The sequence below is a fragment of the Dryobates pubescens genome, chromosome 17, assembly GCF_014839835.1.
Source record: "Dryobates pubescens isolate bDryPub1 chromosome 17, bDryPub1.pri, whole genome shotgun sequence".
Taxonomy (NCBI): domain Eukaryota; kingdom Metazoa; phylum Chordata; class Aves; order Piciformes; family Picidae; genus Dryobates; species Dryobates pubescens.
This window is the reverse complement of record NC_071628.1, coordinates 15,568,661-15,595,198: the sequence shown is the minus strand read 5'-3', so window position 1 is coordinate 15,595,198 and position 26,538 is coordinate 15,568,661. Positions and strand designations below refer to the sequence as shown.

Below are 26,538 nucleotides of genomic sequence, written 5' to 3'. Positions count from 1 at the left end.
ACTGAACTAAAAGAGCAGTCCTTTAGTTTAAGCCCCTAGAGACTGTTTATAATTAATTCTTAATTTTTCACAGGTGCATTTTTTACCTGTTTTGTATTGGTATTTTATAGCTAACTCAGATTTTTTTTTCAAACTGAAACTCATGGTTTTAGTCTACACAGCATATATTGGTAGAAGCAAGGTGTGTTGTTACATTTACCTCAATTTAACTTGTTTAATTTCCAGAATATTATTAAAAAAAATAACTTTTTGTCAGTGCTGGTAACATAAGTTGCAGCAGAAAGAAAAAGTCTCTTTAGAAGAATTAGTCTGAACAGAAGGCTGCCTTTAAGTATTGCTGCTTCGTATATAAAACTGCTTCCTGACATTTCATCCCTATCTTTCCTGATCAGCCTGTCTCAAACCTTCAAAGGGATGAGCTTTTTTACTGACTTGTACAAGGCCTTTTAAAAAACTAATTTGGCGGATTGGCAGATCCAGTAAATAACCCTGGCGTGTAGTAAAGCATATGCACACTGTTCACATTAGTTTAGAAGATATGAAAAAATGTCTCTTTTGTGGTTTTGTTTGGGTTTTGTTGGTGTGTTTTTTTTTTATTCTGTCAAATTCAGATAGGTACCTGTTTATTGCAGAACTTTAATATCTATATTTCACCTGTCTAAATAAAAGCAGAGCTGTTGACTCGTCCATTGTTAATGCTTCCCAGTGAAACCATATAGTAGAGGTGGGATGCTAGAGAAAACTACTGCTGACTTAGTTTGTTTATGACTATGAAGTTAACTACAAATTGTTTATATCTTCAGTGTTTTGCTAGATATTTAAGGCCTAGAAAAAATATTTTTTACTGCCCAAAGATTTGTATTAATATATCAACACAATTAAGGAAATCACCCTGCAAATATCTGCTGCAGGCACATAAAATAACTTGTTAGAACTCTGTGGCCTGCAGAATGTGATCAAGATCCCTTAAAGGATTATGTGCAGATTCTTCTCTGTAGTGTTTGCTAGGATGGATTTCATTGCCATAGCATTGTTATTTGTGATTTAATACTGCTTGTTGATATAATTAAAAGTTATTTTTAGTTGCTGTATCATCAGAATGGCATTACTGTTGTCTTAGGCCACAAGAATTTTCAGATAGTACCAATGCAATGCTATTAATCACCATGTCAAACGAAAATTCTAATTTCTTTCTGTGAATCACTCAAACACCTAAAAAACAACTGTCAAACTTCACTCTCCTGCAACTCTGTTGTTCAAAATTTAGCTCTAGAATCTTTCATTGCTACAGACTCTGATGCTACATTGGTCTCCACTGCAACTAGCCCATCCTGTGGGTAACACAGAACTTATAGTCTATATTGTAGGTGGCATGAAAAGTAATACTGACTACACACAAGATTTGAGGAGAGAAGTTAAAGCATATTTTCACTAATTTTATGCATTTATGCAACACTGGAAGGTGAGATAATAATAGGGCATATTGAGAGACAATGGAGCACTATGGGGTGTCGAGGAAAAAGAGAACTAAGATAATCAAATTGAAGTGAGGTTAGCACAGACATGATGTTTTCCCTCCCTCTTCCATATGCTGTGTAATGAAAAAAAAAGCTGTATGTTCTAGTTTGAGAATTAAGTAAGACTTTTATTTTTTTTAACAATACTTTTAGGATGCAGAAAAGCAATACACAGGTCAGCAGAATAATTCTCTTTGTGACAGCTAATAAATGTTATAGGTGACAGAATGAGAGAGACTGTCACTTCTATTCTAGCCATGCTTTGGGAGCCAACTCAGACTGCAGTTGCTCATGTGCCATCCTTGCCCTCAGATTTCAAGAGTTACTGGGATAATAACAGTGCTTTCCCTTTCTTAACTCAGGGAATCACAGTAAATAAAACCTAGCTCTTGCTTGCAAACTGGTGGAAGACACAGCTGTGGAATTTCTCACACCTCCTGGATAGACTAAGCATCAACTTATTCTAATTCTCAGTGTGTGTACTCTCTACCTAGCAGTCATTTTAAGAAAAATGTGAAGCTCTTAACTACTTTAAAGGTATATCTTCCCTTTTATCAAATTTGTCTCAAATCAGCCTATGTGCTCAAAACCTATTAACCAGGCACATGTGTGCTATGATTGCACAAATCTCCTTTCCTCAGTAAACTAGGCTAAATACCTCTAAGAAGCCAAATGAAAGTTTAATCTTTAAGAAATTACGCTATTCTTAAAAAAATCTATTTCTAAGAGACATTCCTACCAAATTTAACATCATGTTAATGCTACTATCTAAGTATACAGGAATAAATACGTTGTGTTTTTTCTATGAATTTTTGATCCCTCTCATATTTCTACACAAAAATTACAATTTTTCAGTCAAGGTGTTCAGAACACCTGAGATGTTGCACAGCAAATGATTGCTTCAGAGGTAAGTCAATATTAGAAGCAAGTATGCATCATCATGGCATTCAAATAGACTTTGTGTTTTGATTGAAGTACAAACATATCCAGGCTACCAGAACCATGTAGGCAGGAAACTTGCATTCTGTTTTGTAATTTCACAAGTGAACTGCAAACTGTTTAAATTTTAGTCAAGGACCAAATATCCAAGAATCTGGAGATGATGGAAATCCTTGACAGTATTAACTGGTTTAGGGTTGTGGCTTGCAACTTTCATTTCTTAAGTTTTCTTCAAGGAATACAATGATTCCTGCTAAGAACACTACATGCCCAACATCAGGTGCCCTGAAGGAAAGATAAACAAGTCAGCTGCTGAATATTGAGGTAAAGAAGGGAATAACTGTGTAGATATGAGGGCTGTGGTACAGTTTCAGACTTGATAAATAGCAGTCAGTGGATCAGAAAACTTAGGACACAAAAATCCAGAACAATTTTTTTAAAAAATATGGCTTTAAAAAATAAGTAATTCTACCATTTTAGACTTAGCATTCATATGCTACAGAGGAGATTTCTAAAACCGAAGAGAAAAAGTTAATCTTCTAGAGACTGATTTCAGTAGAAACTGGCAAAAAAATGCAGTTCAAGGGAATGAAATGATACAGTATTCACATGAAATAAATAGAAAGTTTTAGGGGGCAGCACTCTTTTTGATGGTTCCTGGACATCACGAAGCAGTGTGAATGCAAAACTCTAGGACATGACTGCCCAGATTAGTAAGCAAGAAAAGGAAGGTGGAAGCGATGCTGCCTTTCATCCTAAAGTCCAGGCACTAGTACATTCATCTGGGAGAAAGCACTAAGCAGAGAAGACCTCTGCCTAGGCTGCTCTCCTATTTAGAGAAGATAGTCTGCTCCCTCAGATTAGTAGGGATTTTGGAATAGAACTCCTCATTTTGTTTGATGTAAATGTTTACTGCCTCAGAATGACTGAAGCCTGATGTGTAAACCAGGAACTGCAGAGGTGGGGCACCCCTGGTGTTTATTCCCAGTTCAGATAGACATTTAACATTCTTTCAGCAGAACAGCAACATCAGAGAAGAGGACCCCAAATACTCTGCAAAACTCTGACTAGATTAGACCCATCAGAAGTGCTGATTCTTGAACTCATAAGAGGTATCCCCTTACAGACTGTAAATGAATTGGCTAGTGGATAATCTCCATGGTTTTCTGTTTTGTTATCTTAATTCTTTCAGTTTGGCAGCCAATCTGATAAATGACTTATTGGCATAGAATTTCTCAGAATTCATGGACAGATTTTACAGATGTGATGATAATGCCAAGAAATCAGTTTCAGTTCTGGTTTTATGAAGAGAAACTGCTAGGCTAATACATAATTACTTTTAAGAAATATGAGGAAATCTAGCAATCTAGAAGGGTGTCCCTTCATCCTTGCAGTGATTTGCCCAGAGTTACTGATACCTCAGCAGAAATTATCAATAATATTCTAATAAAGGAATATTGCATTTGGAAGACTTTTTTGTTTTATTATTTTCTGTATTATTAGTCCACTTCTTTTGTAGGACGAGAAAATACTTATTGCTTAGGAGCTGATACATTTTTAATGTCTATTCTTCAGGTATTTAAAAAAATCTTCCTAACAGCAACTCACTGTAACACAGTTATAATTTCAAAGCAGATGCATCAGTTGTCACTTCCAGTACCATCTGCATGTTTAAAAGTGACATTGGAGCATTTTACTTCTGCAAGGTTTAAATTTTTTTGTCTCTTCATTTTTGGAAGGGACTATCCTTATATATATATAAGCCAAGCACATTGTGGTTTGCTTGTGGGATCTTAGATGAACAATGGGTAATATTGCACATAACAAATTGATCAATTTTTTACAAATCACAACAAAAGGAAGCATTATAAAAGAAACTCTCACTTCATGTTAACAAGGGCACATGCTGCTGAATATCTGTTCACAATATTCTCATGAACTAGAATATCTTGGCAATGTAACATGCAGCACCCTTTTTTCCTTCTAACAAGGCTTGTGAGAGAGAAAAATCAATCCAGCAGTAGCATTCTTCCAGTACAGCATGACCCGGCAATTGCTGTCAGTAAGACACATTCTCCAAAAAATAAACCTTTTCCCTTTTTCTTTAAGCAGAAAATGTGACTGCAAACTTTACCCAGTAGTGTGACTTGTCAACAAGAGTCTCTGGGGCATATGCTGAGTTGGCATTATGTCACTTTTCATGCTATGTAAGGTTTCTGCCAAGTATTATAACAATGTCTGGCATCAACCCAGTGGAACAATGCTCTTTACAACTGAATTATTTAATTGAGATGAAGTGGACACAAAGGCTAAACCACGTAGTTATTTGCTTATATTTTCTTTACTATGTAGGGTACACATAGTAGTATGTATCTAGGATAAAATTTATTCTAAGGTGAATGATAAAAATTAATCCAATAGACACGGTGCATGCCCCGTGTTTCTGGAATGATCAGTCACCAACACATAAATGGATGTACACAGTACCATTTTTATAAATCAATTGCTTAAGTGAAAATTAAATTATTTCAAGGTACATTTCTTAATGATAGTCTGCTAACTTTATTTTAACCTGGTCAGCATGAGAAGCTTCTGAAAAGAAAGCTTTCTTTCAGAAATATTATTTTGCATCTTAATAAGCTAGATTTGTCATAGCAATGTCTTCGTAGCCATTTTTACTCTGATAAAACTCATCTAATTCAAATATTTCTTGTAACTTCAAGCAGTTTAGAACGCTTTCTCATCTGATGAGTCTGAATAATGCTGACAGGTGAAATACATGCACACCAAAGAGACACCGATTCTCCTAGATGTTAATTTATTGTTACTATTCTCAGTGATGGTATGTTGGAAGTGTTTAAAAAGACCATTTATGGTTTGGGTTGTTTTGTTTCCCCCCTCCCCAATTTACAGAAGCATACTTTTGAAATTTAAAAGACTGCAAGCTTATGCTTTCTTCAGGGTTTCATGTTAGACTTTTCATACTGTCTCAAAAAGGAATGTATGAAGATGTTATATATGTCTAACAAACATTATAAAATAATGTTATAAACAGGTTATATCATCCCTTAGTGTTTATATTTGTGCCAAATTCCTGATGGCATGATACTGTAACAACAAACCACAGCAGACTAAACGCAATCAATTTTACAAGCATACCTTATGGAATTCTTGAATACTTGAGTAAACCATACATGAACAGTGTTTGTTTTGCAGATGTTCGTTTAGTATCTGTTTGTGCATTCATAGTTACAGGCTTCCCATCTGAACATATCCATGGTAATAAAATGTTGGCAGCATCTCCAACTGCAATATCATGCGGGTTGGTACTTGCTGTACGTGTGTAGTGTCTCCAAGAATAACAACTAACATTAAACAAATCCATAACTTCAGTGCTAACGAGCAGGACTTCCTCACTCTGTTGTAGGTTTTTTACTGACATGCAAAATCAGAACTACACCAATTGCACTCTGATTCCCATATTACATTCAAATAGTGGTAAGACATAACATAGGAGTCCTCATTCAGCAGGGTTTGAAAAAAAGTAATCATTAGAATAGAATAGAATAGAATAGAATAGAATAGAATAGAATAGAATAGAATAGAATAGAATAGAATAGAATAGAATAGAATAGAATTAACCAGGTTGGAAAAGACCTTTGAGATCATCTAGTCCAACCTATCATCCAACACTATCTAATCAATTAAACCATGGAACCAAGCACCTCATCCAGTCTCTTCCTAAATGCCTCCAGTGATGGTGACTCCACCACCTCCCTGGGCAGCCCATTCCAATGGCAAATTAGGTATATTTGACAGAGTAGTTCAGTAGCACTTCCCCCAAGAGCTTAGCAGCACCAAATGTACCAAGTCTGTTTCTCACATGGTTTAACTTGCACTAGAAATCTCCAGTGATGGGGCCTTCACAGCCTCCCTAGGTAACTCTGAAGAAGTTAACTTTGATGTCAGCAAAATGGCAGCGTTATCTAAATTCAAGCCACATCTAAAATTTGTTTTTCTAGTATGTTTTAGAACATACTAGAAACTTCTTTACTCTTCAACCAATAAACTAAATAAAATACTGAAATATCAACCTCAAACTGAAAATTACTGAAGTCATATTTTAGTATCAGCAGAACAGAAAGGGATGTCTGATGAAACATACTGTAAAGTTTTAATGTGTAAAAGTTCTGTTTTCCTAAAAAGTTTGGTAACTTTATTTTCATAGTACTTTGTACTTCTGTGTAGGTAAACTCAAAATCCCTATTCCAATCCCCTGTGACTTTCTTTGCATGTGATACTTTCCTTCAGTCAGAATACTGATAGACAAGTTCTATTACAGAAGTATCTGCATGCTGGGAATAGCTTAATTGATCCCCATGTTTATATAATCTATAAACTTGTAAGAGGCTTGCACAAATAGTTTAAGGTGACATCTGTTATTACATCAGTTAAGAAAGGTGATTTTTTTTTTAATATATAGTCTTCCATTCACACCTCTTGTTTGTGGAGAGAGCTGGGAAAGCAAAGACACTTTCAATCTAGGAAACTGGTTGGGTCATCAGAGCAGCAAAATGGATTTCCTAGGAATAATAATAGCAACAATCCAAAGACACTGTAAAGCAACAATCCAAAGACACTGTAATTTGTAATGTATATCTGATTTTGTGAGTCTTCAATGGCATTGTTAAAGGTTTTCTGTATCAGTCTGTAGTTACAGATGAATAAACCACTAGCTTGTCTTATGATTTCACGGTAAGAGGTAAACTGGTTAATGCTTTAAGCACATATTGCTGATACTGCATAGCAAGGTTCCTACAGAACCAAGTAAATTTCCTGGGTTCCTACTACCCAGCTGTTTGGTCTTGATCTGAAAATATCTACCAATAATAAAGTAGTTCAACCAAACTATGTGTTGCTGAAATCTCTGTGGATTTTTTGTGTGTGCCTAGCTACACAAAGATTGGATGGCTGTGCATAAAAATCAAGAGTGTCAAGTTTAAAAGTATCGTGCCAGGGTAAAAAGTAATCATCCAAATTTTGCAGACATTGGTGCTTTATTTAAAGATCTGCTAAATGACAGAGTATGAAGATTCTTTTCCTGGCCCCAAACATTTTTCCATGAGAAAAATGGATGACCGTCTTTGAGAATTACTGTATCGGGCCTTTTGATTACAGAAATCAATGACAGATAGACATTTGCTTGCCTAATTCTTTTCTGGTTTGTATGAATCAATATGGATTTCTGTTTTGTTAACATTTGAGCTGAAGCAATTGAGAGCAACTGCTGTTTTGCAACTTGCTTGTCTCTAGTTATTAATTACTACTTGAGAAGACATGCTTTGCTTTCCAATTTGCCCCCCCCGCCTTTTCCCTGTCTCACCTGCAAAATCCTCATGCTTTGTTGACTGACACTCTTGCCTCAGAATGTCTGAACATGATAAGCAAAACAACAATATGAACAACTGCTGATTGATACGCAGAATAGAGATGATAGCTGTATTCATAATTTCTCAGTGCACTCATCCCTCTGTCAGCATAAAGACAGAGGAGGCGAGTCAGGAAGCAAGTTATAACCCCCTTGGTGTGAGCAATAGAGCTACCAGTTTCTTAAACTTCTGCATGCCTTGTCAAAATGAGACTGTTGTCTGCTAATCCATCAGACTGATACAGTGTGATGTGGGGAAACAGACGCCTGGGATAGAACAAATAATACTTTAGTGGGCAATTTACACTCAAGAAACAGAAGTAAATAGCCTTCAGAGCAAAAGGCACAGATCACAGTAACATGATCACAGTAACACAGAGAATCTACACTTACAATGAATCTATCACTGCATTTTGTTTTCCTGGGGAAAGAAAAAGAAGCAGTGTAGAAGCAAAATACAAGCAGCTAAATAGGCTTTGTTTTTTGATTGGACTGGCAGGTCTAACAGCCACCAGAGTTGATAGTACTGATCTGTCTAGTTGCCTACATTCATGCATCCAACTTGGTCTTTACTACCAGGTGTCTTTATTTTACAAATGCAACTCACTTTTATTTGTGGGGATTTTTAACCTGCAGTAAGCAATAGAAACAAATTTGAACACTGAGGGATGCTGTAATCAATTGATTTCTTTGGTAGAGACAATTCTTTTGAGATAAAAACAAGGACATGATGAGAGATTACTATTAATAACTCTCAGAAGGGAATGTCTCTTTAGTAATTAAGTCACAGGCTAGTAGATCTAAGGTGAAATAATTTGGACTATCTAGCTTTCAACCTCAATTTTACTATAGCAAAGAGTATGTGCTGCTTAAATGCATGAAATACAAGTCTTTGTAATTGGCTTCTGCTAAGTTTCTCTTTTAGAATTTATGTTTGCAGCCTTCTCTCAAAGTTTTCAGGTATGGTCTTGCTAAAACCTTGTTACTTTATCAGTATCTCCTCTTAAATATAATGCGGCCTTCTGTCCTATTACTCAATTCTGGCTGGCATCTCCAGGACTGGCAGTTACTCAGACTGCATTTGGAAGTACTGCATCTTAGTGGTATAAATCTTCCTGTGTGGTGCATCTGCCTATGCCTTTCTTATTGCAAGGACACCATGAAGAGTACATTCTTTAATTGCCTGGATCTGCTGACTCGATGCAAAGATAATTCCCAAGAACTACTGCTAAATGTGGAGGGTAAATTCCCTGGGTTTATTTTCCCTCTCCCCAGCACCTCCTATGTCATTTCCATAGCTGACAAGGAACATTAGAAGGACAGCTTTATTCTTGATAAAGTCTTGCATCTTAATGTCAAGGAGACACAAGTCACCTATATGACAGTACACTGAATTTTCAATTTTTCCTTACAAAGAGTTTTTTTCAGATCTCATTAAATGTTTTATTTCCTTTAGGTAGTCACCAGTTATTTGCTGCAACACAAAGTTTTAGGGCTTTCTCATTAACCGTCTACTAAGCTTAGACAAGATGTTCAACATAAACCAAGGGAGCTTGGGAAAGAACGACTTTTTTTCTGTAGTTAGGGTGATATTTACAATCCTTCATTTATTTGTGAGTTTCTAAGTTGTGAACGCTTACTAATTTTCACCTGTAAACTTGTTTTGCACCTATGACTTTGTAGAACGATGCAAAAACACATTCAAACAAATCTGTCCAACAACATAGGTAGAGGTCTTGCAGAACGGACTACGCAATAATCTCCATAATCTCAGGAATATCAATATTTAATTTGCTTCAGAAACAACATAAACACTTTCAGTGATTTCTCAGTAAGTAGTTGAAAATACGTGTTTCAAACAAACTGCATTGTATTTCTCTTCAGTTACCACTGTCTAAAATAAGTTTCCCTCTCCGGTTCTTTCTTTTGTCTCCTGCTTTGGCAGAATGGTGTAGTTTAATAATTGTTTAATTATTAAACTTTAATAACCAAATAATTTAGTGGCATAATCACTAACCAGCAATTATTTAATTACTAATATTAACCTTTTTATTTTCTGAGGTTCAAAAGTGCTGTGTAAGAATCTCAAGGCTAATAGTGAAAATGAATTATTTTGCAGGCTAAGCATCATAGTCAAATCTTTAGAGCTTAAGTTCAGAAGGAGAACATTTCACTTTATTCTTCTGAAAAATACCTATACTTGAGAGACAATTTATACTAGATAAATCGAGGCTGTCTGAAGGCAGCTACAGCAGATGCCACCAACAGTAAATTTTGAGATGTATTGGCTGAAAAAGTTCAGGGATTTGATATAAGTACTTTCCCTTTTTTTATCTTCAAAATTCACCACAAATATTTTTGGTACATTTTTGTTTGGTTGGTTAAGGTAGAATTAACAGCAAAACAGGGGGAAAAAAAATCTAAACCTGAGAGCATTCTTAAGGCAGATGTTGGCCAGTATGAAAGTGGTTTAGACAAAAAGGCATGAGAAAATCTGAATTTCTTAGTCACCTTTTGATTCAAACAACGATTATCATGTGCAAATGGGGAATGAAAATGAAGCTTTTTGCAGTACTGTGCTCTGGGACTGTGTTTTCTAGAGACTGTGGCATCAGTGTCCAGTTAAGGCCCTAACAGTTTTGCCATGTCCTACTGGAAGTAATGCGCATGTTTAATTCAGTAAAGATTTTGAAGAATTTATTTTGTATTGGATCATGTTATTTAACCTAAGGAGTAAACAGCTATGAAAAAACACAAGGAAAACATAGGTGCACAATGAATCTCCAGTCTGAACAGCATTTAGTATTCTATGCTCCAGTGACTCCAGCAACATTTTATTCTCAGTTGTTTACATTTAATGTGAACTCTGGGTATAGCTTTCCCTAGCTTTTTTTGTCTGTGAGACTGTGTGCTTCCATTGTGTACTACAAGGAAAAGGCCTGACAGCCTTTCCGCGGCCTACTGAGGCCGCAACCGCAGTCCCTGCACGCAGAGCTGTCAAGCTCGGCAAGCGAAGCCTACTTACGGGGCATTGCTGAGGTGAATGTTACTCGCGCGTCCTCTCCCCGCCCGTAGCACCCACTGTGGATCTGGCCGTGTCGCGACTGACCCGCCGGCCGTTACCAAAGCGGCGGAAGGTAGGCAGGGCCAGAGCGGCGGGCTATCTGGAACGGGCGGCAAGGCAGTCGGGCCCGGGGTGTGAGGCCCGGCACATGGCGAACGCCCCGCCCCCGCGCGGCCCCGCCCCCCGGCTGCCGGAAAGCGGGCGCCGCTGTGGGGCTGACCCGCACTCTACCCGTCAGGCAGCGCGCCGGGCGGCCACCCCCGCCTCCCTCCCAACCCCGGCGGCGCCTGAGGTGGGGCGCCGCGGTTCGGCGATGTGAGGCGCCTCCGCCGGCGCGCCTGTTTCCCATCCCCCCGCCAGTCCCGAAGGAAGGGAGCGGGGCGGCCGGTCGCGGTCTCTCTGGACGCGCAGTACGGTAAGTCAGCCCGCTTCTTCCCCTCAGTCCTCCTTGCCGGGGCGGTTTGCCTGGGCAGAGGGAGCTACAGCTCGGCGATGGGCAGGCCGCGGGGGGATTGTCGCCTGCGAGACCGACGCCATCTTAGGTCGGAACGCGGCCTTGCCACCCCCTTCGGCTCTGTGGAGCGTGGACCCTGGGCCGTGAGGATTTTTCTGGAGCTGCGCGTTAGGCCCTGCTTTGGAGCTAGGAGTGTCTCCCAAGAGGGGAGTACTGGCCAGGGCTCGCTTCGTCCTGCCTCTACCGTCCTGGGGCAGGCTACGGCTAGGGCCCCTGGCTGTTGGCAGGGAAAGCCGGGCTTGCCGAAAGGCCTCTTCCCTCCCGCCGCGGCTATGATATACGGGCCTCATCCAAACCCGAACCTGCAGCCTGAGTCGAGTCCTTGCGGTCACCCGGCACTGGGGAGGCGGAACACAGGGCGATCAGGCGGCGCCAGAGACGGCGGCGCCAGGGGCGCTGTGGTCGGAGCGGCAGCTGCTCGGCTGCCCTCGGGGACTTGGCTTCCTCCCGCGGCCTCGCACCCATCACGGCTCGGGGGTGTGAACTTCTGACTCGTTTGCGAAGGCAGTATTGCCCTTCCCTAGGCGGAGCTTATACTGTCTCCTTGCAGAGAGGGTAGTGTTGGCTGATTAGGTTTGGTTTTGAGGAAAATTGATTTACATTTTGGCTTTTCAAAACTTTCAGCCTGGTCATCATTTTTTCTCTTCTGAAACAAACGCAGTACTCAAAATGCGATTGCTCACAGTCCTGATGAAGCTGTGAATAGCATACTCTTCCATAACTTACGTGATGTTAAGTTATTTGCCTGTATGAGAAGTCAGAAGACTTGCAAAAATGCAACCCGGGTGCTCACCATCTGATCTGTATTGTAAAAAAGATTTCCCTCTTCATTTGAAGTGCAGCTGTTAAGCTGGAGGACAAGAATGTCTGAATAGTTACTGACAGTACTATTAGGGAAAGATGACAAGTCTAGTCAGAACTTTTTTGCTAATGTAGTTGTCCTCACTGTCAATTTCATACTAGTAATTTGGCTTCAGTTGTTTTAATCCGAAGATACCGAGTATTGGAAAGCTCACTCGACCTTAAAGAGTGCGACAGGTAAATTACATCTGAAGTAATAAATGAGTTTTCAGTAACTAAATCTTATTATAGCTACTTCTGGCAGGGTTTTCTATAATAATAATTGCTGGCATCTTTAAGGTGTACTTCTACAAATCACTTTCTACTGTTTTCACGACAAGTTTTATGCTCTTGTTACATTTACTAGTGTTTATATCACTTTTGTTGTTTTATGTGAATGCTTTAAAATCCTAACAGTAAAAAAATTGGGTTATCAGTACAACTGGCTTCTAATGAAGTTAGATATCTTTAAACATAACTGCTGTGATAAATAAGAATGTCCAAACTAGTGCTTTAGAAACACTTATTTAATTAGAAATTTATTGCTCTCTTGTGGAGTAACTACAGTTTTTGTTTTGTCTTGTTTCAGATTTTTAGTTCATTGCTTATGTAGTAACTATAGAATTGTTTCATAGTTTTGTTTTTGCAGGTTGTTGATTATCTGTGCCTGCCTAATAAACTTTCAGGACTGGCCTTAGATTTTCCTAGGTAGTTGCCTTTTAAAGTGATACCTTGTTGTAGTCTAATGTTATTGTAAAACTGTTTTAAGAACTTGTTCATAATTTTGACACTAACATAGGTAGCTGAAGATGCTGATAACTTAGAATCTAGTTGTACTCTAAAAATTGATATAGATGCTTCCTTTGGCAATGGAGACCATTTAAGCCATTCCTGTACGCCTCTTGTAGTCACATCCCCTGTATTGCTACTTTGGTTGCTCTGGCCGCAGATTTTATTTATTTATTTTTACCTATCAGTCATGCCAATAAAGCTGTTAGTGTGATGGGTTATTCTTAATCATAGTGCTGTGAAAAGTTATACTACCAGGAGTGAGGGAGCAGTGCAGGAGCAGAGTGAGAACACATCGGGTTGGATTTGTTTCTGGGAACCATGTCAGTGAAAGAAGTATGGCTTTGCTACTTCATATTATCCTTGAGACAGCGTGGAACACCAGCAATCCTATTCTCATGCACTTCAGTGCAAGTGGGGGCATGGTTCTGTCTGCTGCCCTATGATAAGCAATTACAGGTTAATTATTTCTACAGCACATCACCACGTCTAGCAGCTCATTACACTCTTATCCTGAAATAATCTTCTCCTATTGGATATTAGACAGTTTCTCACTGTCTCTGTGCTTGTTGATAAATAGTCAGGAATATTCATAACTTTGCTTAATTAAACTTTCAAAAAACAAGCACGTCCAGTGCTTAATATCTCTTGAAATGTTTTTGGAAAGGAGAAAATCGTGGGAAATTGTACAGAAAAGTTTTCAGTAAACACTTCAGGTTACAAGTTAGTTAAGAAATTTATTTTTTTGTCACCTTGTGTATAAGGTTTGGTAGTTTTTTAATTACATAATCATATATACTAGTGCTGGTCTGATACCCAGGCTATTTAAGGAGTTAAACTGTCAGAAAACTCTCACTGAAAAGTCAGGCTTCCTTAAGTAATTTGCATCAGCACAAGAATGAGAGAAGTATAGATGATATTTTTTGTTGGCAGTAGTATGGTAATTAGACTAGAAATATTCTTATAATGATTGTGGCCTTCATGAAGGGAACTGTTGCTTGGCTATTCTTCACTTTTTCTGAAAGCAGTCCAATGATGAATTAAACTTCATGTACTCATTTATTTCAAGGAATTCCTATGTTGACTGAAGTTACTGTTGGGTTCTGCATTCTAAACAGTACTTTTTCTTCTCCACTTCACCAAAAAATGAAGACATTGGATTTTGTCAAGGTCCATGTCTTAGGTAAAGCAATATTGCTGAAACAGCCGTGTGGTTTTGTGAAATTACTGATGTTACTATGGGTTAGGTTATTGGTAATGTACGTAAACAAATATATGTTTCTTATTTCCTGTATTGTTAAATACTTTCAAGATGATGTTGGGGAATGTGGGGAAAAAAAAATCATTGGTTATAACAATTTATTTAAAGAACAAATAAAATCATTAGTGGTTAGAATAGAATTAACCAGGTTGGAAGAGACCTTCGAGATCGTGTCCAACCTATCATCCAACACTACCCAATCAACTAAACCATACAACCAAGCATCCTGTCAAGCCTTGCCCTGAACACCCCCAGCGACGGCGACCCCACCACCTCCTCAGGCAGCCCATTCCAGTGGGCAATCACTCTCTCTGTGTAAAACTTCCTCCTAACCTCCAGCCTAAACCTCCCCTGACGCAGCCTGAGACTGTGTCCTCTTGTTCTGGTACTGGTTGCCTGGGAGAAGAGACCAACCTCCGCCTCACTACAACCCCCCTTCAGGTAGTTGTAGAGAGCAATAAGGTCATCCCTGAGTCTCCTCTCCTCCAGACTAAGCAACCCCAGCTCCCTCAATCTCTCCTCATAGGGCTTGTGCTCCAAGCCCCTCACCAACCTTGTTGCCCTTTTCTGGACACGCTCCAGCAAGTCAACATCCTTCCTAAACTGAGGGGCCCAGAACTGGACACAGTATTCTGATGTTTATTTGGTAAATTCCAAAAGCTACATATTTTCATATTTCTTTTTTTTTTCCCTTCCTGCAAGAGCAAGTCTTCTAGGATGAGGGTCCCAAAGCAATGTGACTGAAGCCAAATTTTTATCAAGTCCTAACTGATAACACTGTGCCATGTGTTTTGGGTATGGCTTTGGAGGGTCTTGCATGACTTCATTTTTATGTGGGTTTTGCGGAATCTTATTTTCTTTTTGTTGGGTTTTAAAGAAAGTGTGACTTATTGGGAAGCCCAGGCAAAATCTTACAAAATTTGTGCGGCTCTAGTAGGTTGTGGGTTTGAGTGACATTTGGTTTCATGCATATGGGTATTTTGGTGGTGGTGTGTTTTATTTTAATAAATATACAAAGAGAATAAAGCTGTAACTAGTGTTTCAGTAACTCAATTGTGCCAGGTGTATTACATGCTTCACAGCAGGATGTTCACATTTTGCGAATCACTTAACCGGGAGTATTTTTTTAAAGGTACCTTTTACTATACTGTCAGAGGCTTTCTCTCATAGTTACTGGTGGATTGTACAAGAAGAGTTTATGTGGAGGAGATCTTTCACCTCTTTTCATCTTTACCCAAATTCTCATCTTTATTATTAATTACCAGAATACCGATCTTTGAAGGCCGCCTATATGGGCTCTTTTCTAGTTCAACCTGTGTGGAAGGGATAGGTAGACCATTTAATGGTAATTAATGTCAAGTACAGTAATCTTTCATGAAAGAAATGTTTCAGTGTACTGAATGTTTCAGTATGTGTTTTGTTTTTTAGTGTCTAGTGTCAAGATGGCAGAACTGTTTATGGAATGTGAAGAAGAGGAGCTAGAACCATGGCAAAAGAGAGTGAAAGAAGTGGAGGAGGATGATGATGATGATGAGCCAATCTTTGTTGGGGAAATCTCAAGCTCGAAGCCAACTAGTACATGTAAGATAACATTTTCCATAATTTAAAAAAAAAAAGTATCAAGATGTCAAACTCTAAACTTCCTTTGAAAACAGAATTTTTAACAGTAAGTCTCCAGAAATTCTGCATCTTAAAGCCTTTCTGCATGTTGGTGTCATTAAGAAATTTTTCTCCTAAAACTCAGGTTTTACACAGTTCTCTCTGCCTCTAACCTTAAGCCTCTGAAGTTAAAACAAAGATGTTTAAAAGTTTTAGCATTAACAATATGGTTAAAAGTCCACTCTACACAATGCAGAAACCATGCATGCAGTTGGTCTCAATATAGTTGATATTTCATTACACACTTGGACATGTTTCCCTACAAAAGGAGTGTGCATGAATATTAAGAATTCAGGTTACAGTCCCTCTTCTCTCCATCCCGCATTTCATGTGTTGGTGGACGGTCTGAACGGGTAGACATTATACTGGCAAAACCAAGTTAACTGCCTTAAGTGTCTATAATAAAAGCACAGTCGGGATGTGGTTTATGTGAAGAAAACTATATAAGCATCTCTGAGTAAGAGATTTTTACTGATCATTCATCCTTTGTAAAGTAAGTTTTTTTTCATCAAGTTCTGTAGTTTTTTCCTAATGCAGGCAGTGCAGGGAGTGAGGTTAGGTGATTGTGCCAACAGCAGATGTGTCAGGATTCCATGTTTGTCCTGTGCTTGGCTTTGACAGGTAAGTAAAGGAGAACGTTATTTTTGTCACTTAAGTAATATTACTAATGAAGTTTTTTTATTTATCTTTATGGCTGTCCATCTTGTCAATTATTAAGAGGTTTGACTTGAGCTTTCTCCAGCTATCAAATACACAAGATTTTGTCTGGTGAGGTTTACTGCTTTCAGTTTTGAGCCTCATCTCAGATATGCTTGTATCCAAGATTTTCATAGTAATTTTCTGAAGGTGTATAGTTTGCAGTGAAGAATCTCAAAGACAAAATGTTAAACTAAGCTCTGTCACACTGCTATATGGTCTTTTGAGCTATTACTAGCTGTTCAGTCATTTTAGTTCAGAATACGTTCATCTTGTTACTCGCTGGGATAGTAAGTCTTCAAAAAGCGGAAAATTAAGTTTCAAATATTAAAGAGATACTGAAAGTGATGTTAAAAGTTCTGTAACCTGAAAATCATTCTTAAGAGTTAATACTTTTTAATATACTCTAATATTTTAAGAATGTTCTAGATGCTTTTGAAATTTGATGACTGTTTTAAAACGAAGAAATTTTCTGCTGTTAACATTTCTAGCAGGACTGAAAAATGCCCTTACCATTTTCTGATAGGTCCTCTGCTGTTATTCATTGGCAAGTAGGTCATGGCATGGAGCAACTGTTAAGGCACTAGGCATATACTGAAACAAAAAATAGTCAAGTTTCATTGCAGTCATTGTAACCTTAAGGTGTTTTTGTAGTCATGAAGGATTGAAATAGTTCAGGGGAAAAGGCAGTTTCAATTTCAAGAACTTCAGTGAAAGACAGAGACTTAAAATATATGCATCATGTTCTAGTGCTGTCCATACTCAGTCCTGACACAAGTAAAATCACTTATGGTGTAACTTTTTACTTTATTTCTTTTCCTTCCCTTTGCTCAACTTTTCTCTTTGTAATCTTCTACTTCATTATCAAAAACAGCTATGGAAGAATGACATCAGTTCTTCTCTGGCTTGTAAGTAGTACTACCTGGCAGTAGTCAGGCTTCAGTTTATTGGTGATAGGTAAGGCACAGTGAACTCAATTTTGTTCATCGCTGTTGTTTAATTTTCACCTGAGATAATTCCTGTCTGATCAGATGAAGATTGACATGACAAATGAAGACCCTTATGTAGTTCTTTAATTTTTCTGAAAGGTACACTTTCTCCAGTACATGGCAATTTTGGTCCCATTTTCCTGACAATGCAATTAACAGTTTTTATACAGACTGGTGTGGAAAACTTGAAGGACATGGTAAAAACTCCAACTTTGACCTGCTGGCACTGTGTCATGTACAGTAAAGTGCTTCTTCTGATGCACTTCAGTAATTTACATTTTGCTCCCTCTACCCTTTCCTGCAACTGGTCATTTTCCTTGCTTCCTTTTTCATAATGATACAAACTAGTAGCCACAGATTACATAAAAATGCTCTTCTGCATGTTAGCTTTCTAATACTTAAGTGCTGTTTTACTTAACAGGAGGAATAACACTGAGGGAGAATGTGCACATCATGTCTGTGATGAATCAGTTGAGTGGTGTATATTGAGTTGATCATTTGAAATCATTGACTTCTTTTAAAATCTTTTTAAAAACAATGTAGTCTACCTTTGCATTTTAGGATGTGAATACGCTTTATGGGATGTAACTTTTAGGGTAGCATTGGGTTTTTGTAGGCAGATGAAAGCTTTAGTTTATTTTTTCACTGTAGAATTCAAATGAGATGCAGATTTATTAACACAAAAGTATGTGTTCAGCTAAATCCAGAATTAAATTATTCTTTGCTCATTGTTAGTATTGTTGAAGTAAAAGATGAAATTTTGTCATACCTTAAAAAAATGCAAACTTGTTTGGATCTGTTGCTTGCAGCTGCTGTTTTATTACTATGATCTAATTGCAGGTGAGAGGTTGAATGCTGTGATCTTCAGAGCTCTGGTGCTATTAGATTTATCAACCTGAGTAGTATATACTAATGAGCAATTGCCAGTGGAATCATCCTTAAAATTGTTAAACAATATGTAGATCCTCTAAAGTCTGTTGTGTGAGATCCTGAGGTAATTTGACCCTGGTTTGAGATTAGATTTTTGTTTGTTTGTTGATTAGATATTGGAGGATCAATCTAATTTCACATGCATATTTTGACATGTCAGAGCAAGAAACCTGACAGCAACACTAACAGAATTGAGAATCTGGTTGTAGAAAAACACTTTGATTTGAGGCATATTTTTGTGACATTGTAATGATCAGAAACCTCAAGACTAAGACATATAAAAGGTCTGGGAACATTGGTGGCATTAGTTAGTGATTAACATAAAATCTAAGAAATTGTTTCTAATGAACTAGAACTGTAGTTTCTGCATTAGAATGCTTCCTTTGGTATAGAGCAGTTCTCATATTTGGGGAACTTACATATATGAGAAACAGAAGTGAATATAAATGCATTTTAATCAGCAAAGATAAATATTTACTAAATGTTTATTTTATTTTTTTGTTTGCACACTTAGTTGTGTGTTAATCTATCTCCATAAAATGAAAACTGAGATTCCCAGGTGAACTAGCCTAAGGGGAATAGAAGAACATATCTTAACTTGTACAGATGACACTTTGCTTTGCCAGGTATTTATTTTAGAAACAGTATTCTAATTTATAAGTCAAATCCTCATTGACTTAATTAGTGGATATGAATGCTACTTTGAATTTGAAAAGCAAATAAGCTATTAATGTAACTGTAATTAAGATAAATATAACTTTTGACAGATATATTGAACAGAGTCAACCTCAGCTCATCACGAAGGGGGATACAGAATGGTGCACCCAGTAGAGGTACTTTATTGTCCTAATATGGTAATTAAAAATAAAATAATCCACAACACTTATGAAACATCTGACTGCAAAATTATATGAAGATAACTTTGGAATCCTTTGCAACAGGTACAGTTACTGCATTCAAGCCTGACAGTCACCATTATGCGACACCTGCCTCCAGCCCTGGTGCCATGCCTCTTCCGTCAGTCTTTCAGACCATATCCAGAACTACAACTATCTCTGTAGCACTTCAGCCATTGTCTATACCAGTGAATATTTCAGGAACTACACAAACACTGCAGATACCAGTTGCTGGATGTTTATCAACAGAGCAGATGCCTGGGTCAAGCTCTGGAGTATCACAGCCTGCTAGCAGACCTGCAACCATTGCAGTGACAACACAGCCTGTATCAAGAAATATCACGGTTCCTATAGTGGCTCAGCCTGTGTCCAGCACTGTAACAACAGAGCCAGTAATACTCAACCAGGTAAATTTTTATTCCCTTAAATTGTAAAATAGTCAGATGCAATTACTTTTGAAAAATTTAACAAGGGACATACTGACAGTCTAGTAATTTGAAGACCTGGGCTAGATTATAAACTAATATCATATAAAGATTCTAGGACATTATCCTTGCACTGGTGACATAAAATACTTACTTGAAAATACCCATTTGCAAGATTCAAAGATGATAGCTTCAGTAACTGGAATTCAGTTAAATAAAAATCTTACCCATAAGAGAAATTAGTACTGTCTAGGTGAATTTTTTTATATTGTTTGGAGAGATGGCTGAAGTTCTCATTCTCCAAATTTTGGAGATTTCTCTCTTCAGAAATAGATCCGCCATACCACTAAATTTAATTTTTACACAGCTTGCATTTGGTGTTCAAAGTAACTCTGTGGTTTTCCCACCTGAATTTTACAGTGCTTTTCTTGGTATTTTCACTCAAGGGAATGCTGTGGTAGTGGTTTCTTAACATAGAATCAATATGGTTGGAAAAGACCTCAGAGATCATAAAGTCCAACCTGTCACCCAAAACCTCATGACTAACTAAGCCATGGCTTCAAGTGCCATGTCCAGTCCCCTCTTGAACACCTCCAAGGACAGTGACTCCACCACCTCCCTGGGCAGCACATTCCAATGGCTAATCACTCTTTCTGTGAAGAACTTTCTCCTCACCTCAAGCCTAAACTTCCCCTGGTGCAGCTTGAGACCCTCCTCTTGTTCTGGTGCTGGTTGCCTCGGAGAAGAGATCAACCCCTACCTGTTTACAACCTCCCATCAGGTACCTGTAGAGAGCAATAAGGTCTCCCCTGAGCCTCCTCTTCTCCAGGCTAAACAACCCCTGCTCACTTAGCCTCTCCTGGTAGGGCTTGTGCTCAAGACCTCTCACCATCCTCGTTGCCCTTCTCTGGACACGTTCAAGTGTCTCAACATCTTAAAATTGAGGGGACCAGAACTGGACACAGGTGCTTTCCTTTCCAGTTCATGTGGCAGTTGAAGTGAAATAGTAGTATGGTAAGGAGGACTTAAGCATCCAAAAGTTCTAGGGTCAACAGAAGAAACAATTCAGCCATGTACTTGTTTTGCTTAAAAACCCATGCACACAGGTCATATGTTGTAGAGCTTCCTGGGTTGTCAACTTCAAAATGATTCTTTTAGAGAGTCAAATTAGATGCTGTTTTGCTCATAAGAGAGAGCACGGTGTGGTGACTTTATTTAAAATAGTTTAAGGTGAAACTGGTTGCGCAATGTGTATAACATTAGCTACTACTGTTGGGTTAAAATGAAGTCTGAGAGTAGGCACTATCTCCACTGACCATGCAGATATACACACCTGGGGTTGTCCCAGTTGTCAGTCTTTAGGTATAAATAAAAATCATGCAGCCTAATGTATTTTGCATTTGCAATCCATCTGAATGTTCATAGTTAATAAAGCCATTAAAATGAGAATTAAATGTTCTTGAGACTTGTGGCTAAATAATAGCCATTGGGAGGTTGTATTTTAAGAAAAATAATGCAGTGTAATCATTGCTTGTCAGCTGAGTAGTTAAGTCTCTGGCAGGTTGATTAGGAAAGAACTTTCCAGTTTTGAGTCTTCAGCAGTTGATTGATAGTTTGCAGAGAGAAATTGTGCACATGCCTAGTGAAACCAGTTAGTTAAATCAGTGTCACTGCATCTAAGATGGCTTAGAATATGATATAATCAACAGTCCAGATACTGGTAGGGTATCTAGGCTGCCTCTGTCCTATTAAATCTAACTTCATAAATCAGGAGAGATAGTACAGAAAGGTCTGCTACTTCACATGATATATGCACAAATTTCAAGTTTATGACTTTTATTTTAAAAAATGTTAACTTATGACAAAGAATGCTTTATTAAATCATTCAAAGGAGTGCTTGTGTCCTGCAGTATCTTTATTGCAAAAGAAAGCCTTCTCCTTTACTTCATGCATACATGCTCATGGTTTTGTTCTAATACATAAAGCTGCTAGCAGCCTCTACATTGATTTTTATTAGAAAACTTTTAGAGTGAACAGACATAGGAAGGATCACCTTCTCCAAAAGCTAAAGCTGAATGTTACTCAAGACAGTGTTTTCCTTTAAAGACACTATTCACACAACACTTCTTCTGTGAGAGTTTCTTGTTCATCAAGTTTACTTTTAACAGGAATGTCACAGATCAGACTTCAGTTAAGATTTATAGTCTTTCTTTGCCAAAACCTGCAGGATGCTGTTCTTCCCTGGTAGTATAGAGAAACGCCTATTTAAAGTTACAGCTTGAAGTGAAACTTTGCATGTACACTGCACGGGGGAGGATCTCTAACAATGTAGCAGTCTATTCCAAGTTAAACTTACTTTCTAACGAAAGTGATTGTTTTCTGCTGTATCCAGTGCATCCATACTCTAGTCTCTTAAAACTTCCACTGTTGAGATTACATGTATTATATGTTTTCTTTGTTCATAATTTGATCATGGCTTTCATGAGCTCTTAATTAAGTTGTCAAAGATGTAACATTCTAATCCTTAGCGATGTGAAGAAATTGAGTACCTTGTGGAAAATTTTTTGTTGTTGTTGTGGTGTTCAGTGTGTGTTTGTATTTTGTTTTGGTTTTTTCCTTGCTTAAGATATGTTGAAAGTTAATATTTAGTCAGCCTTGTCTAAAATATTTGCTTTCTTGGTTTTGTATTGTTCCTGCCACCTCATTGTATTACTTTTTTTTATGAGGAAAGAGGCTTATTACAGTATCACAGTACATTAGAGGTTGGAAGGGAGATCATTGGGTCCAACCCCTCTGCCAAAGCAGGATCACTTAGGGTAGTCTGCACAGGAATGCATCCAGGTGGGTTTTGAAAGTCTTCACAGAAGGAGACTCCACAACCTCTCTGTGCAGCCTGTTCCAGTGCTTTATCACCTTCACTGTAAAGAAGTTTCTCCTTGTGTTGAGGTGAAATCTTAAATGTTAAAGCTTGAACCTGTTGTTCCTTGTCTTATTGCACACCACCAAAAAGGGCTTGGCCCCATCTGCTTGATACCCACCCCTCCAGATGTTTATACATATTGATGAGATCCCCTCTCAGTTATCTCTTCTCAGGACTAAACAGCCCCAGGGATCTCAGTCTCTTTTCATAGGGGAGATGTTCGAGTCCCCTAATCATCCTCGTGACTCCCCATTGGATTCTCTCCAGCAGTTCTGTCTTTCTTGAACTGGGGAGCCCAAAACGACACAATATTCCAGGTGTGGTCTCACCAGGGCAGAGTAGAGGGGGAGAAATTCCCTAGACCTGCTGGACATACCCTTTTTGATGCATCCCAGGATACCATTGGCTTTCTTGACCACAAGGGCACATTGTTGTTCCATGGAGAACTTGGTGTCCACCAGCACTCCAAGGTCTTTCTCTGTGGAGCTGCTTTCCAGCAGGGCAGCCCCTAACCTGTACTGGTGCATGTTGTTTTTCCTCTCCCCATGCAGGACCCCTGCACTTGTCCTTATTAAACTTCATCAGGTTTGCCTGCACTCAGCTCTCCAGCCTGTTGAGATCTCATTGGATGGCTGCACAGCCTGATGGGGTGTCAGCCAACCCCCTCAGTTTTGTATCGTCAGCGTACTTGGTGGGGGTACTCTCAATCTCCTCATCCAGGTCATTGATAAAGATACTGAACAAAACTGGACCAAATACCAATCCCTGGGGAATGCCACTGGCCACAGGCCTCCAAGTTGACTCTCTGCCACTGATGACAACCCTCTGAGCTCTATTGTCCAGCCAGTTTTCAGTCCACCTCACAGACCAGCCACCTGCGCTGCATTTCTTGAGCTTTTCTATGAGGATGTTATGGGAGACAGTATCAAAAGCGTTGCTTAAGTCAAGGTATGAGACATCCACTCCTCTTCCCTCATCTAGCCGTTTGGTCATGGTTTCATAGGAGGCTATGAGATTAGTCAGGCAGGATCTCCCCTTAATAAATCCATGTTAGTTCTGATAACCTTTTTTGTCTTTCATGTGGTTAGAGATGACCTCCAGGATGGAGGTGAGGCTGACTGGTCTGTTGTTGCCTGGGTCCTCCTTTTTGCCTTTTTTGAAGACTGGACATTTGCTTTCTTCCAGTTGTCAGGCACCTCTCCTGTTCTCCGTGACTTTTCAGAAATGCCGAGAGGTTGAGCAGCAGTATCAGCCAGCTCTCTCAGCTACAACCAAGGTTACCCCCAGTCTTAACATCTACAACCAGTCTGTTGTTTGTTAATACCAGGTCCAGCATTGCACTTCTCTGTTGGTTCTTCAGTTACTTGCAGGAGGAGGTTGTCATCAGTGCACTGCAGGAACCTTTCAGACTGTTTGTGCTTGGCTGTATAATCTTTCCAACTGATATCAGAGTGGTTGAAGTGGCCCATGAGCACCAGGGCACTTGATCCTGAGTCTAATTCATGCTGCCTGTAAAAGGCCTCATCAGTAGCTTCTTCTGGTTAGGCTGCACCTCGAGTACCGTGTCCAGTTCTGGATTCCTCATTTTAGGAGGGATGTTGATTTGCTGGAGTGTGTCCAGAGAAGGACAACGAAGTTGGCAAGGGGTTTGGAACACAAGCCCTATGAGGAGAGGCTGAGGGAGCTGGGGCTGCTTAGCCTGGAGAAGAGGAGACTCAGGGGTGACCTTATTGCTCTCTCTAACTACCTGAAGGGAGGTTATAGACAGGCGGATGTTGGTCTCTTCTCCTAGGCAGCCAGCACCAGAACAAGAGGGCACAGTCTCAGGCTGCACCAGGGGAGGTTTAGGCTGGATGTTAGGAAGAAGTTCTATACAGAGAGTGACTGCCCATTGGAATGGGCTGCCCGGGGAGGTGGTGGAGTCCCCATCATTGGAGGTGTTCAGGAGAAGACTTGATGGGGTGCTTGGTGCCATGGGTTAGTTGATTAGGTGGGTTGGATTGGTTGATAGGTTGGATGCGATGATCTTGAAGGTCTCTTCCAACCTGGTTTATTCTATTCTTGGTTCGGTTGTCTGTAGTAAGCACCCACAACCATATCACCCGTGTTTGTATGTCCCTTCACTCTTAGCCATCTCCCCCTGGGTTAAGCTCAAGACATTCTAGTTGCTCATTCACATAGAGAGCAGCTCCCCTACCTTGCCTTGTCAGTCTGTCCTTCGTGAAAAGTCCATAGTCGTCCATAACCATCTTTCAGTCATGGCAGCTGTTCCACCATGTCTCTGTAATTGCGACAAGATCATAGCCCTACAGCTGGACCCAGATTTCTAGTTCATCCTGCTTATTTCCCATGCTTCTTGCATTGGTATACAGACACTTCAGAGACTTAGTAGGGAAGTATCTGTTACTATTATGGGTGTCACATAATCCACCATCCCTTACAGCCCCTGGGATAGCATTGGAACTCGTACCCTGACTCACAGTTGTCTCAGGAATGTCCTCAGCCTGTTTTTGTCCCCTCTTCCTCCTTTGAAATTGAAGACCTATCAATCAGCCCTGCCAGTTCTTGTCCTAGGATTCTTTTTTGTCTTAGAGATAAGCATTTTCTATCTATAGTCAGCAAGCCTGGGATCTCTGGGGTCTTGTAGAGTAGCCCATGTTTTGGTGTTTGGTTTTTTTGGGGGTGCGTGTTTGTGGGGGGTTTTGTGTGTGTTGTTGGGTTTTCTTGGGTTTTTTAAAGGATGTTCAGCTTTTTGGGCAAAGTGCTGTGTTGTTTGGGTTTTTTTTTTTTCATACCACTATTACCACATTTTCATTTTACTGTTCACTATGTGACATATATGCTAGCTGTGTTTTGGTCCGTGTCCTTGATTTGAGTTTTCTTTATTCAAGAGCTCCTCAGCGGTTTTGTATTAATTCCCTCCCCCTCTCCCCCAGTTGTTATTTCACATGGGGTCACTGTTCTACATTCATAATTTTCTATCTGGGGCTTTCAGGGATGCTTCTATTCATACATAAATGATTCTTCCCAACTTGATTCATCTTAAGTGCTGAGGGCTTCAATTTTTTTTTTCTTTTTATTTTTTTTTTAACCTGGGAATTGTTTGGATCTTCAAATTGCAGATGTTCAACAATAATTTGTAGTTGAAATATTGTTATGTGAAGATGACTTCGTGATATGGTGGGACGCTATGGCAGGATGCCTTTTTAGCCAAACATCCTTCTGAGTGCTTTTGTGTTTTTAATTTGATACAGCACTTTTCACTCTCAGGATATAGGAACCTGTTCTGTCGCCATGGATTGCTTTTGATCACCAACAGGGTCGAATTCCCTCAATTTCATAATGTGTAGGTCTATAATTTCCTTTTTGTCCATGTTTGATATTCCTGTTTTGTCACTTAAAATACCCCTTTCCAGCCACAGATTTGATTCACTGGCTTTCTGTAGAAGTCTAGTTCTTTGTATTCTTGTTACTGCACTATGTTAATACAGTTGCAGAAATTGAGTCATACTGTTTACAGCAATTATAACTCAGTCTGAGCTACTGCTGTTGTGCATGTGTAATGGGTTGTCTGTAGTAAGCACCCACAACCCTATGATAGCATAGGGTTATTCTCATCTTTAAGAAACAATTGTTCAGCATGCCCTCCAATTAACTCCAGCCAATTTGGT

General features: G+C 39.1%; 1 protein-coding gene across 7 annotated transcripts in view; it reads left to right on the top strand.

The window, feature by feature from the left end:
• The first annotated feature begins 10,990 nt into the window (after positions 1–10,990).
• The window catches only part of ZNF280D (zinc finger protein 280D), a 47,470-nt gene continuing 31,922 nt past the window's right edge, over positions 10,991–26,538 (top strand). The window contains exons 1-5 of one of the 7 annotated variants that reach the window (XM_054169141.1): positions 10,994–11,363; positions 15,781–15,933; positions 17,582–17,615; positions 19,394–19,459; positions 19,568–19,929. In XM_054169141.1, coding sequence (XP_054025116.1) covers positions 15,871–15,933; positions 17,582–17,615; positions 19,394–19,459; positions 19,568–19,929 — 525 coding nt within the window. In that variant the 5' untranslated portion in view covers positions 10,994–11,363; positions 15,781–15,870. Of the gene's footprint in view, positions 11,364–15,780; positions 15,934–17,581; positions 17,616–18,188; positions 18,691–18,877; positions 19,481–19,567; positions 19,930–26,538 lie in introns of those variants that run through there. The other 6 variants (XR_008462668.1, XM_054169140.1, XM_054169143.1 and 3 more) reach the window with 6 other exon arrangements.